Here is a 14,661-nt window from a genome sequence, read left to right on the forward strand (position 1 = left end):
GCTCCTCGGGCAGAGACCCCCTGGGGCCCAGGGGCCCATACACTTCTTCTCAGGAGGATGAGGGATGAGTTAAGGGCTTCAGGGAGGAATAAAGGGCTACAGGGTTGAGTTAAGGCTAGAGGGAGAGGAAAATGGCTACAAGGATGAGCAAAGGGCTAGAAGGATGAGTAAGGGGCTAGACCAGATATCGAGTAAACCAGGGGTTAAAAATCCCACAGGTTGTGAATAGGTTTTCATTTGATTTCTTCTTTTCTTTATGATTATGATTATTATTATTCTGTTGATTGGTTTAACTTTTAAAATATGAATATTATTCTACTGTGTATTTCTGATATTTTGTTTACTTTACAGTATTTGTATTGAATAATACCAAATATGACCATCTTGTTCTGTCTGTCTGTCTGTCTGTTTGTCCATCAACCAAAGACAACATTTTGTAAATGGATGGCAATGAAAAACACTTCATACAAGTTCCATCATCGGGACACAATGCTATGATGTGAAGAAAAAGTAGAAGTGAAGTCTTAACAGTTTGTGTCTAACAAACTCAATGACCTAAAACCAAAATAGAAACCTTTATTCAAGCAACAGATATATGTGAAGAGATAGTGTGCTTAAAACATGAAGCGAACATAAAGATAATGGGCAGCAGCCAACATTACTTGAGTAGAGGAAGTTAGAACAAGTCAGATTGAGATTAAATTGATCACATTATCCCTTCAACAAGTCCAACGCACTTTTGTGTAAAACAAATTAAATGATGACCTAAAACCAAAAGAGGAAATTAATCCTTTAGGCATTTATTAGTAAAGTATAAGCAGGTAATATGTTGACAATTTCAACTCAAACTAAAATAATTGAAATAAAAGTGAAAAAGTTAAATAAAAATACATTGTACCACATTTAAAGTGGATGGATTACTTATTATTTAGGGAACCGATTATGAAGGACAGTTAAAAGTAAGTGCACAAAAAAATGTAAGGGCATTCATTTGTTTGTGAACAGAAATCTAAAACTAAAATCTAAAAAAAAAAAAACTTTCTGTTTCACCTCATTCATTATTCAATAAATATTTTTTCTGCTGTAATTGTAATAAATAAATAACTATATATTCATAATAAAACATATTATTAATAATAATTACTATGAAGAAATTGAACTGAATTGGTCTCAAACAACAGTGTCACACACACACACACACACACATTCATAAAATATTTTTGCTTCTTTAAACAGTTGTTGCAGTTCTGACAGGAGGAGGCGGGACAAACTTTGGGACGGCCAATGACAGTTCAGATGGAGCCTAAATGAGAAAGATGTTAGTGACATCACACAGTAGGTTGACAGGAAGCTGTGATGATGTGATGATGTGACTGCTCACCTGGAGTTTGTTGTAGTCTGGCAGAGCGGAGTCAGGCTGGCTGGCTACCGCCTACAAGAATAGAGAACAAGTCAATTCCTTACCCTTAACCCTGACACCAAAACCTAATAATTCACCTTAAACCCAATCCTAAAATTAACCCTAATCCTAAAACCAAACCTAACATAAAAACCAAAACCAAACCCTAAAAGGAAAGCCTCACCCTAAAACCAAAAACTAAAGGAAACTGTAAAACTAAAACCAAAATCCTAAGCATTATTGCTAAAAGAAAGCCCTAATGCTAAAACAAAGAAAACACACCTGAATCTTAACCGTAAAATAAAAACCTAAAGCCTTAAACATAAAAGGAAGGGTTACTTATCCTAACCCCTTATTCCCTAATCCTACATCCCCACTGTGTGTGTGTGTGTGTGTTACTGACCTTCTCAACAGCCCGAGACACAGGATATCTGGGTTGTCCTGAGAGAGAGAGAGAGAGAGAGAGAGAGAGAGAGAGAGAGAGAGAGAGAGAGAGAGAGAGAGAGAGAGAGAGAGAGAGAAAGAGAAAGAGAAAGAGTGAGAGTGAGAATGAGAGATTGGGACGGAAAGAGAGAAGATGTCGAATGTCAGATGGACAGCAGGATCGAGGAGGAGGAAGTCGAAGAGGAGGAGCAGTAAGAGTGGGAGGGGCAGCGCTGGAAGTCTTACCTGAACTCTTCCAGTGGGAGACGCTGAGGTAGATAAGGGCTGTGCAGATGAGGAGAGCCAGGATTCCGCAGGGGATCCCTGCTGCTATCCCAGCGATCGCTGCACCACTCAGACCGTCGCCTAGCAACGCCCATACATACAACTAACCGTTCAGTGACAGCATACTAACATCAGGATAAACCTTAGTCTAAAAGGCTTAGCATGGTTCGACTTAGTAAGGTTAGTACAGTAGGGTATTGGCAACATTAACATTAGTAGGGTAAGTAAGGGGTGGTTAGAAGGGTTAAAGGTGCCATGACATGCCACAGCTTGTGACGGCTAATCACACCAGGTGTGGTGTGATTAGCCATTACAAGCTGTTTTGGAAATCTGCCCCTTATGACTTCATAAGGGGCCGAACGTGTGCATGTCCACCTAGATGTGTGCTGGATAGATCAGTCTATCAGCCTACCCAGTGGGACTGTAGCAAACGTTGCTCATCTATCCGTCACACATCTAGGTGGACACGCACACCCGTGATGTCTTAAGGGGCTGATTTCCAAAATGGCTTGTAACGGCTAATCACACCACACCTGGTGGCGTGTCATGGCACCTTTAAGGTAAGGATTCGTATGGAAATGATAAATATGGCAGAAGGGAAAGGGTGAGAATGGTTAGTAGAGTAGGGTTAGTAGAGCCATGATCAGGGGGTCAAGGGGTCGTCATCCATGCTGTACCAGGTCCGATCCGGTTCTGCATCGAGGGCTCTCCGGCCGTTCTCCCAGCACTGGGGATGACCCGGAAGTGGTAGGTGGACTTTGGGTCGAGGTTGAGGATGCCAGCACTGCGAGCTGACCCCGGCTTCACCTGGATGGAGCGGAACTCATCGGACCGCTGGGTGGTTTCATCTAAGGCTGGTCCTCTCATCTGGATGTCAAATCCTGTTGGGTTAGACGTTAGGGGTCGGTTGTTTATTTATGTTTGTTGGATGGGTTGGATGTTGGATGGGTTGGATGTTGGATGGGTTAGATGTTTAGGGTTGGAGAGAGAGAGAGAGAGAGAGAGAGAGAGAGAGAGAGAGAGAGAGAGAGAGAGAGAGAGAGAGAGAGAGAGAGAGCGCTGATTTGGACATATTTTGTAGCAGATGAGTGAGATTGGGTGGGTGATGATATCAGAGTGATGATATCAGAGTGATGATGTCAGAGTGATGATGATGAGTTCCCTCCTCTCACCCGTAACCAGAGACAATGGAGGAACCTCCCAGGTCAACGTGACGGCCGTCCCTTCCTGGTTTGGTAAGAGACTTGAATCTGAGATAGAGGGACCTAGAGAGAGAGAGAGAGAACTGATCTAACGTTGTGAGAGAGATAACTGATCTAATATAGTATATTAGATATAGAGTTTAGAGAGAGAGTATTAAGGTGATTCGTTTTAAGTTACTATTAGCTGTAACTAGTAGTCCTGACTAACCACTGCACCTAGTAGCCAGGTCATCTGGGTCTAGTTTTAAGTTACTAGTACTGTAAATAGTAATCCTTACTAATCACTGTACCTAGTTACTGTAACCAGTAGTCCTTGCTAGCCGCTGTACCTAGTAACCGGGTGGCCCGGACCTTGTTGCCCAGAGGGTTGGAGCAGATGCAGCTGAAGTCGTCTCTGAGGAATTGGCTGATGTTGAAGTGTCGCACGGTGAGCTGTGTGGTGTTGGCACTGATCTGGTGTTGGTTGTTGCTGGTTACGGCCTGGCCCCCCCGGAGCCAGGTAACCACGGCATCTGGCACTGCGTCACTCAAACATTCTATGGTGACGGCAATCCTTCCATCCTGGGCCACGCCAACCCCCACTCTGGGTAGGAACTCTACTGGCTGACCTGGGTGTCCAACACACTGAAGACTTAAGACTTGTAAACTACATTTACATATTTACATTTTCAGATGTCCACATGTCCATGCTCTCTGTGGTAAAATGTTAACGTGGCAACGTTGTTACGTGGTAAGATGTTAACCTGCTGAAATATTTTAAGTGCAAAAAGTATTTAGGTGACAAAATGTTTGTGTGCTGAAATATTTGCCTTGGAAAATGTTTACGAGTTCAAATGTTTATGTGCTTTAATGTACTCGTGTTAGAATATCTTGCCATACGCGCAGTGACGTTGCAGCTGGACTCCAGGAGCGGGTGCTGGCCGTGGCAGACCATGGTTTTCCAGTCCAGGTCCTCAGAAGGAGCTAGTGTCAGGTTGAGAACTCCGGCCGTCACGCTACCGTTGCTAACACTCGGGAAGGCCAGGCTGGGCTTGGGGGCGCCCCCTGGCCACTGGCAGCGGTACTGCAGGTCGTTGCTAATCGTAGCGTGGACCGAACACTCTGGATAACCGAAGGGCCTCTCTGACCAAACAGGAAAAATATGAATATCAATAAGTTAATAATTGATCATAATTATTTCATCACATTCATTTCATTTCATTCACATTGATAAGCGAGTGTCTCAAACCGCCACTGATTAATAAACACAGAGTTACATTTTATCCACTTTCTCCATGCAGCTTTGGGTTAGGTTTAGCTTGGTTAGTAGATAAGTAGTTTAGTATGGCGAGCAGGGTTAGCTATGTGCGTATGGGTTAGGTTTTTGCATAGTTTTTGTTATTTTGAGGGTCATTGAATCTACAGTATTTGTTCTCTCTTTTTGAGAATCATTCTTTTGTATTTGTATGTTTTCATGATTGATTAGGTTTATTTTTGCAAAGGAAGAAGAGGAACTACCAAGGCAAAAGGAGAAATACAAGATGAGAAGCAGCAGAGCCTAATGTTATGGGAAGCAAAAATGTGTTCTTGTGGATTAAGTAGAGGTAGTATGACTAGTATGATTAGTAGGATTAGTAGGGTTAGTGTTATTTTATGTGGGCTTAATGGGTTATGGTTAGCTGGATGAGCAGAGTGATTGGGGTTTAAATACAGAGTAGTACAGGGTACAGACCATGGTAGTACAATGGTAGTATTTGATTGTACATGGTACACAGTACTGTGGCACCGAGTACAGTACTTGGTAGTACAGTGTGTACACACCATAGATGAGGAGGATGATGTTTTTGGTGCGCAGTGCTCCGCTCAGCTCATTGAGTAGCTGGCAGGTGTAGGTCCCGCCCTGGGCTACGACCAGATTGGTCAGAGTCAGAAGGCCTTGCTGAGAACCAGGATGTACCACACCACCAAACAGCCAATCAGCAGAGGGCACCGGGTGGCCCTCGGCTCGGCAGGACAGAATGACAGAGTCTCCGGACTCGTAAAAAGGTTGAGTAGGAAGCACCTCCAGAACGGGTTCATCTGGACCGTCTGGAGAGACAGATAGACAGACAGCAAGAGACAGACACAGAGAGAGTTAGACAGATAGAGAGACAGAGAGACATACTGACATACACATGAATGCGACAGGAGAGACAGACCAGGACAGACAGACAGACAGACAGACAGACAGAGAAACCGACAGGCCGAGAGACAGACAGATAGACAGACAGACAGACAGACTATATGAGAGGTGTGTAGTTCTCACAGAGCACAGTGAGGTTCAGGTGAACTTTGACCTCGCTGAGGGGGTTAAGGAGCTCCAAGCTATAGCTCCCAGCGTCTCCCCTCCTCAGCTGGTGAATGAGGAGCTGCTCCTCCTGCAGGGAGTAGTGGGGTGAGGTGCTCCTGATCTCCTCCCCATCCCGGAACCACCTCCTCCTCTCCACCTCCCCCTGCTGGACCGAGGACCTGAGAGAGAACACCTCCAAGCCCTCCACCGCCATCGCCGGCTCTGGAGTGATGCTGGCATTCTGCAGACGCTCTAAAGACAAACACATGCACGCACACACGCACACGCACACACACAACTCAAGCTATTAAATGTTTAAAGGTTGAGACATGTTTATTTGGACATGTTACGTCTCTCTTCTCACCGTACACCTTTAGTTCGAACACGGCCTGGGCTTCTGCGACGCCGGACTTGGTGAACACCACCGTGTAGTTCTGGCTGTAAGACAGCGGCACGTCGACCAGAGACAGCGAGCCGTCCCTCTCCAGCCGGAGCACGTCCGAGTGCGCGCCAGCCACGTCCGCGGGAACGGCGGAACCCAGCTTCCACGTGACCACCGGCAGGGAGCCCATAGACCACTTGACCACCGCGTCGTCCGCCACGCTGAACGACACCGAGAGAGTGACCAGGCTTCCCGCCTCGGCATTCACCCGAGCGGGGCTGACAGGCGGAACCTCCGACTGACCCTCCGCACCTGGAAACAGGAGCAAAATAAACTGTGTTCAGTGCACGGCCGCCGCGGGACGGACGCAAAATACATTTTACTGCGTGTTCACACCGCACATTGACACGTGTCGCGGGGTGACACGGGCGTGTCAATGCAAAGTGAACGTAGAGACGCCTATCGGGCGAAATTTGTCGCAGCACAAACCTGCGACAAGATTTCATTGACGGGGCGACAGTTTTCCCAGTCACACGCGAGCGTGTTCACGTGGCTTTACATGCGCGACAAAATTTCGCTCCGCGGCATTCGCGTGAGACAGCCAATCAGCGTTCACTCCCTGTGGGTAACGTGGGTAAAGTAACGTAAAACAGCCAATCACCGTTCAACCGGCTGGGCCAACCATTCCCTGCACTCCGCAGTGAACCGCAGCTTGGAGGAGAAAGTGATTGTTGCCGTTTGTGACTCCCGGAGCTCTATATATAATATTATATGATATTATATATATATAATATATAAATATCTATATAATATAATATATACAATATATATAATATCACGGCACAAAGCGGTGTGCGCCTCCGGATTATATTATTAACCCATAAACGACGGGCATTCCGACGTCTCTCCCTCTTCCACAACAGACACGCAATGGTGGTTATCTCAGCCATGGTTGATGAGACTGAATTGGCATGAAGGACCGTTGGCGGGAAAAACGCTCCGCGGCAAAATTCGCCCCGCGACACGTTTGAATGTGTGGTGTGAACACGCAGTTATGCACAGCGACAGATTTAGATTTGTCGCGCGACAACATTTGCCTGTTCGCGCGAATAGGCGAAAAATGTGTCTTTTGGTGTGAACGCACAGTTAGAATTGTTCGCATCCGAAACACTTTGAGTAAACTATGTTTTTCACGTCATTACAAGATATTTTCCAGTTGTTACTTACGGCAAACAATCGTATCACTTTATAACAATATAGCCTACTATTTATCATGTTATAACCTGATCGATTACATTGTTATAACGTGAAACGTTTCAGGTTATAACATGATTGTGTATTGTTATAACGTTAGTTTATAACAGTTTATTGTTATAAACTATAACTAGTAGGCCTATGACTAGTATAGTAGTGACTACTATAGTTTATTGTTATAACGTTATAGTTTATAACAATCTATATATTAAATGTATGATTATCGTTGTGTTATGATATGATACCGTGAAGCAGACACCTGTTTGAATGCGTTTTCTGTTTGTAGGATGAGCTGCTGTTGTGTAGAAGTGAAAATTCACATCAGAAGAAAGCCGTCATGAGTCAATTTGTTTCACAGCGTAGCTCGCCACAAAACAAAGAAGAACCTTGCCCAACCATGATAAAAATAATAAACACGAAGCCAACGAGCGAAAGGGGTGTGAGAAAACAAATTACGAGAATAACGACAGGCATAGCCTACCTCAGAGTCTAAACAGTTCTTCTTTCTGCCCCTTTCACAATACCTGACTCACAGCAAGGTTAAGTGGTGGTGTTTTGCGATGACATGACACAAAAAACTCTAACGGTAGGCTACTTAACCCTCGAATCTCATGGGTCGATAATACGTAGGCCTACAACAAGTTATTATTAACTTTTCGGTTAAGACAACAATCCGACCGGCTTCAGTCCTTTGCCGGATGGCCATTCCATACTGGCTGACACTACAACATTCATTCTGTCAAACATGAAACATATCGGCATAATTTACATTGTAGTATAAACTCATTAAGAACAAGGCATTTTGAAGCACTCATTCATTTAAACCGGGAGACCACCAGGGTCTTGTTTGTTTAACCTTATCTGTAAATTCCTATTTAATAAAAATCCTTCTTACCTTTGAAAGTCAACATCAAAGCCAACAAAACAAACATTGTCTTGGGTCCTCTGTATTTACCAGGTTGTTTCAGCCAAATATTGAATAAAACATGAAAACAAGGGGAACCAGTGGGCCAACAGGCAGAGTTGGTGGCAGATTTGCGCATTCTACGGCAAACTGCACAGCGGGTGAGTCTTATTTCCCGGCCTATCCCAGGCCGGAGTATAGTGTGGATGTCCTTGGGTGGGTCAGCGGAGGTTTGTCTCTCGGTGTAAACCACACCTTTCTGACCACTACAATACCTGGTTTGTTTCGCCGCTGGGTTTACCTGGGAATGAAAGTATGTGTGTGCCTGTGGAGGCAGTTCTAGGTGAAGACTAGAGGGTCCCATTTCTGAAGCATAAAGCAGAATGTGTTCTTTTTTTTCAACAATCAACCGCAAACGTTCTGTTACTTACGGACTAATCATTGTAGCCCTTATCTTAATCATCACATTAGGTCACAGAGCTCATCACATGAACAGGTAGGACCACATTCAGAATGACGTCTCTTGTTGACTGTAAATTGTCTGTGTAGCTTTGAACCAAGTCAGCAGATATCTGATATTGGATTATAAAATGGCAAGGAAAGAGAGAACTTTGGGGTACATGTACTAATGTACAAATGAACAAATGAAAAGACAGTGGCCAGGATAAGAATACCGTAGTCTTTATTGTCATCGTAGGGGTCTGTACAATTTGTGTGGAGTTGAGGCGCTTGTGGTAAAGAGAATTTCATGTTTAGTTGTACCGAGTGGCAGGACCGGGCTAACAACCCATAGGTGTCCGTTTGGACCCATATTTACATTTACAGCATGAACACAACGTGCTGTCAGCAGGTTACAGGAGAGGAGTTAGTCTGGGCTGCGTTAGAGTAACAACTGATGAGTCTTTGAGAGGGGACACAGGAGGAGTCCAGTGGAGGAGTTAGACCGCTGCCGTTCCCCAGTTGATCTGGCAGGGGGCGCCAAAGGCTAGTGTATCCGTCTGCAGTGCAACAGGAGCCCGGCCATGCTACTCCACCGGACCCTTCCGGAGCCCTGAGAACACAACACAGGCAACATTACATGCGTTACCATTAACGGCAAGTTTTGAGAACAGATCACTACAATACATGATTTATCATATAGCTATTTTATTTTTTATAAAATAGCTTTTATCCAAGGCAACTTGCAGGTGAGGCTGAGGACAACCAAAGCATAAAAAACTGTTTGGGTAGCTACAAAGAAAGTGATAGCGCTGCACAACCTAGTTCCTAAACATACCACCACTGGACAGAGTGCAGAGCAGCTCTAGGATTCAGAAATACAAGATTAGTGTTTACATCACTGAGCACAACAGGTCTAGTGTGTCTGCTACTCACGCTCCCAGGGGTCCCTAGATCCGTCCCGCCTCCTTCAGTTTCCCCACAAGGTCGTCCACCGACTCCACCTTGACCCCTGCCTCTCTCTGGGGAGGTTCATCCACCCTCAGCACCTGCAGCTTCGACGCCAGCTCCACCCCCAAGTCCGCCGGCTTGACATTGGCGATCTTCTTCTTCTTTGCTTTCTACAGAGAGTAAACACACACTTAAGTTATATTATATCTAGTCTCACAAATCTGACTTCAGATATGAATGGCAGATGAGCTCCACCCTCCACTGTCTTTCGTTTGTTTTGATTCATCTCTAACCAGTGGGGTATACTACGAACCTCGCTGAACATACCCAGGCTTTCTTGGGAAAACCTGGATCAACAGAGACGCAACTGGCGATCAGAGTTAAATGGTACTCGACACTCACTTAGGATTCGATTAGTTGAGGTTTTCTGTTTTAGATTCAACGCGCGTTCATGTGAAAGGGGCGTTTATCGTGTCATTTTACTCACCTTTACAAAATGGATAGAGCAAGAGCAGTCTATTTCACTCAAGAGATAGAGATAGTGATAATTAACTCCTATGAGGAGTTCAAAAATCAACAGCTAGGGGCAACACAATTGCCATACTGGCTAGGGAGGCGTGCTGGCAAAAAATAGCTGATCGTGTAAATTCATATAAGTAAAAGGATTCTGCATATAGTAGGGATGTAACGATACGCGTATTCTAACCAAAATATTTCGGTACGGGTCTAACGGTTCGATGCTTGTTTCATTTCGGTACGTACCAAAATGGAATTAAGTTTTTATTGATTATCACGCACTCTGTTAGTGTCTGGTCTTGTCCTGATGTTTTGTGTTGAGGACCACAATGGAAATAACTTTATTGTGTTTTTATCCTCAATTGTCTTTTCATTTGTGTAAGGCATTTGTTAGATACAATTTAATAAATCAAATCAAAATCTAATTGTTTAGTAAAATAATAAAAACTGCTGTACCGAACCGTGACTTAAAAACCGAGGTACGTACCGAACCTTGACTTTAGTGTATCGTTACACCCCTAGCATATAGTCTATAAAATAACTATGCCAAATGATGAATTGTTCGCCATTAATCCCAATAGAGTGATGATGATTTAAAAATGCATAAGCAACGTCCAACCTGCCTTGTTCTATAATTTAGGGAATTCACTTTAAATACACCCTATATAAGAAATGTATTGCATATGTTTTCAACCACTGTGAGGTAGTGGCGGTGGCGTAGTGGATTATTATAAGACCCGAACGCCAGCGACCGGGGTTCAAATCCACCGGTCCATCATTCCTTTTACCCCATAGATGTGGTGCCAGCACGACCTTGAGAACATTGGTTCAAGTTCAAAATAAGCACAAAAATATAATTTCATAACCTTTAGTGAACAAGTATTCCATATAACATATGATTTGGGACTTTTTAAGCTTCACACAAATGTGCATCACTTGGGAGATAAACCCCGCATGCAGAAATTCAAGACTGACGCGCTTCCTCCACTCTACCACTCTCTCACGGAGACACACTGTGCAACAGTAAGCACTGTCTACATAAGGTCCAACGAGGACGAACAAATAGCGAATACCCTCTGATGAGAACCTGTATCTCTCATAAAGAATAATTCTCAAGCAATGCCAAGGGATCGTAGCTGTCCCGAAAGACCCCCTGTCTCCGGAGAGACCCCTGTACAATGTGGGCTCCGAGGTCCACGGGAAAACCCACAAATGGTGACGACATTGTAAAAAGAGGGGCTAGGAAGCTGCGCACGCCGATCTAACCCGATAGACTAAGCTGAAAACCTGCTCCCGACCAGGTTTGGTTGACAGCATAAGTCACCATGGTGATACAGCGACGCTAAAAGAGATCGACTTTCGTATCCCAGCTAACCTAGGCTTTGAGCGCAACATACCTTGCTAACCCACTAATCGAGGTTCGTAGTATACCCCACTGATACCTGAACCTAACCATCTCTAACTAACTAAACTAAACCCAAGGGAGCGGGTCAGTACCATGATGTTGGGCAGTGTGGCATAGCGAGGCGTGTTGAGGCGGAGATCCGCCGTCAACACAGCGGGAGTATTGATCTTGATGGTCTCCAGACCGCCATCAATCTCCCGGACCACCTTCACGTGCCCCCCCTCCAAGGTCACCTCTGACGCAAAGGTACCCTGCACACAGACAGGCAGACAGGTTGGCAGAAGGAGAGAGAGGGAGACACCCAGATAGAGAGATTGGCAGACAGACATACAGGAAGGGACAGACAGACAAGTTGGTTCAGGTGATGGAGAAGCTGTGAGGTCATCATGGTTAAATTATCCTCTGCGTGTCAAACTTTAACTGTAAAGCAATTTAGCCATAACGACACAATTGCGGGATGTGTTTAAAATATGTTTCCAGTCCTTTTTATTTAAAATCAACAATGCTTCATTGATTGAACAAATAAACATAAATGGATAAGCAACCCCTCCTGCTGGCCTAGCCATGTCGGTACTCCGATCATGGGCTATAATTTTGTAGGGAGAGATGGAGGGGATTTATGAGGGTGTACAGGAGGGGAGGCGGGGTAATATAGTGGACTACAGGTTGGGGGTGGGGGGGTTATATAGTGGACTACATGAGTAAATGGTAGTGAATATTGTGGTCTACATGAGGGAGGGTAGGCTGCTCACCTGCGGCCAGTCTAGTAGGGCTGCGGTCATCTGTCCAGTCTGGTTACAGTCGCCATCAATCGCCTGTAGAGAGAAACTAAATATTAAAAAATGTATTTAATCTTTTTAATCTCTTTTTTAATATACACAAGAAAGATGGGCACCATGAAGAGAACAGGATAGTAGTCATACTAGAGTATTGATACTCAAGTACTCATACTCAAGTAGTTATAGTACTCAAGTATCTACTGGAGTCTTGACACTTATACACACTGCAGTAATCATCAGTCTGACCTGTTTTCCGAGGATGATGAGCTGAGCTTCCTCCTTCTTGGCTAGAGCGGACATGATCTTGGAGACCTGCAGGGGTCCCAGGGACTCGTATTCCTTGGCAGACACCTCTACATGGATGCCCCGGTCAGCACCCATAGCTAGCGCCGTGCGGATCGTCTCCTGGTAGCACACAGCGGGTGTTACCATAGCCAGAACAGTGTAGGGGATAGCACAGATAGCACAGTGCATTTGTTAGCACAGCTAGCAGAGTACAAGGGTCAGCATAGTTAGCTCTACAGGAGTTGTATGCATTATGTATTTAGTGGTTTAGCAGACTGTTTTATCCAAAGAGGCTGAGAACAATCAACGCATACAATCAGAATCATACTAGCTACAAAATAAAATTGATGGTGCTGCACAAACCATGTCTCAGAAAAATACATTGTGCTTTGCATTTATCTAATTTAAGAGAGTACTGCTTCATACGAGTGAGGGCTGACAGTTGTTTAACTTGAAAACGGCTTGTAACTAGTTTGTGTGATCATCTGAAGTAGAAAACCTCAACCTGAATCCAGTGTAAAAGGGATTAACACAAAAATGTAACACTAACTTCTCCCTACAGTGGTCCCTTCTCCCATTTCCTATGTTGTCAGCGCGTGCTACGACTACGGTAAGAAAACTGTGTTGTCCACCATTAGCGTGCAATAACAAATGAGTCAATAAACAGCCACCACAATAAAAGTGTGACACTAAAAGTGACTGAATAGGATACAAAAACCAAAATCCAAGCATGAAAATGTTTCCATCGATTGCAAATGATATTAGAAATATAGATTGTTGTCATCTACGTGCATTTTACTATTGAACAATAACTCAAACCAATCTGCTATATACTGTGCCATCACCGTTTCCCTAGGAACTAAATCAATATAAATTAATGTTAAATTAACTTATTCATTTAATTAGTTATATCGTCAGAAGTTGTTGTTTAAGCCCCCCCTCCCTGGACGTACCTGGACCTGCTGTGGTCCACAGCTGACCGCCACCACCTCCTTGATCAGCTTCTTCTCCTTCATCTTGACCGCCTCTTCCACCGCGATCTCACAGAAGGGGTTCATGGAGTGCTTCACCCCCTCCGTCACCACCCCGCTGTGGTCGGGCTTCACCCGGATCTAAAACACAACAAAAGTCACTCTGCAATCTGCAAGATTTCTTCCTTGTTAATTATAGACATTTTTTCTTTAGGAGGCCCATGGGATTGTCATAAATGTATGGACTGTGTGAAGCCCTTTGAGACAGTTACTATGATTAAGGGTTATACAAATGAAACAGATCAGTTTTAAAAAAAACTAACCAGACACCAAAATTATCACACAAGGGCAACATAGCAAAGACAGATTAAATTATTATTATATTATAAGCAGAGGTACATCAAAAGACAATATATTCCGTAAAAAATGTTTCTTAGTTTAAGCTGGCAGGTTAACACACACACACACACACACACACACACACACACACACACACACACACACACACACACACACACACACACACACACACACACACACACACACACACACACACACACACACACACACACACACCTGGTTGAGGGCAGATTGAACTGACAGGTAACAGGTTAGGCTGAACAGCTGCCATCAGATAAACATTGAGTAACGACCAAAGTACAGGGGTTGTAACTCAGTTTACTAATCCCTTTACTGACATATATCTACTAAATTAAGCTACACTTTCTTCAGACCCAACAGTGAAAAACAGTGGTAAACTAGCGATCAGTGGTTTGTTACCAATGATTAGATTGTTACTAACACACACACACACACACACACACACACACACACACACACACACACACACACACACACACACACACACACACACACACACACACACACACACACACACACACACACACACACACATAACCCTAATAGGTTTATTTGATTAATTTCATTATTTTCTCTACCTTGACGGCATAGTCGATGACCCTCTTCACTCCAACCAGAACCCTGCCAGACATGTCTATAGACTTCGGTGTAGCAGCTAGCAAGATTAGCTCATCGGTCACCGCTAGCAAGTCGGAAATATTAGAGGGTCCTCCTCTCGCTTCAACCAATGGGAGTTGAGCAAAATGAAAAAAAACATCATTCGCGTTCTTCGCGCAGC

General features: G+C 44.2%; 2 protein-coding genes across 2 annotated transcripts; both read right to left on the reverse strand.

Moving 5' to 3' along the window:
* Positions 1-1,228: 1,228 nt before the first annotated feature.
* vsig10l (V-set and immunoglobulin domain containing 10 like) lies at positions 1,229-8,620 on the reverse strand (the record flags this gene model as incomplete). Its single annotated transcript, XM_084471487.1, has 11 exons — positions 1,229-1,303; positions 1,382-1,432; positions 1,803-1,840; positions 2,069-2,188; positions 2,785-2,988; positions 3,280-3,372; positions 3,639-3,917; positions 4,189-4,431; positions 5,982-6,311; positions 8,149-8,198; positions 8,589-8,620. 11 exons carry the CDS (start codon positions 8,618-8,620, stop codon positions 1,229-1,231), a joined length of 1,515 nt encoding a protein of 504 aa, XP_084327613.1.
* A 197-nt stretch (positions 8,621-8,817) lies between these two features.
* On the reverse strand, positions 8,818-14,622 carry etfb (electron transfer flavoprotein subunit beta). Its single transcript, XM_084471716.1, has 7 exons — positions 14,462-14,622; positions 13,485-13,643; positions 12,493-12,651; positions 12,220-12,282; positions 11,560-11,718; positions 9,532-9,716; positions 8,818-9,208 (listed from the first exon to the last, which is right to left on the reverse strand). The coding sequence occupies exons 1-6, from the start codon at positions 14,513-14,515 to the stop codon at positions 9,546-9,548; spliced, it is 765 nt and encodes a 254-aa protein (XP_084327842.1). The 5' UTR covers positions 14,516-14,622; the 3' UTR covers positions 8,818-9,208; positions 9,532-9,545.
* Positions 14,623-14,661: the final 39 nt, after the last annotated feature.

The sequence above is a fragment of the Micromesistius poutassou genome (assembly GCF_964030765.1).
Source record: "Micromesistius poutassou genome assembly, chromosome: 8".
Taxonomy (NCBI): Eukaryota; Metazoa; Chordata; class Actinopteri; order Gadiformes; family Gadidae; genus Micromesistius; species Micromesistius poutassou.

Coding starts and splice junctions, on each gene's coding strand:
- etfb (XM_084471716.1), bottom strand. CDS start 14,515: ATGTCTGGCAGGGTTCTGGTTGGAGTGAAGAGGGTCATCGACTATGCC. Junction 12,652..13,484: donor GTGGACCACAGCAGGTCCAG/GTACGTCCAGGG, acceptor GTGTGCTACCAG/GAGACGATCCGCACGGCGCT. Junction 12,283..12,492: donor TCATCATCCTCGGAAAACAG/GTCAGACTGATG, acceptor TTCTCTCTACAG/GCGATTGATGGCGACTGTAA.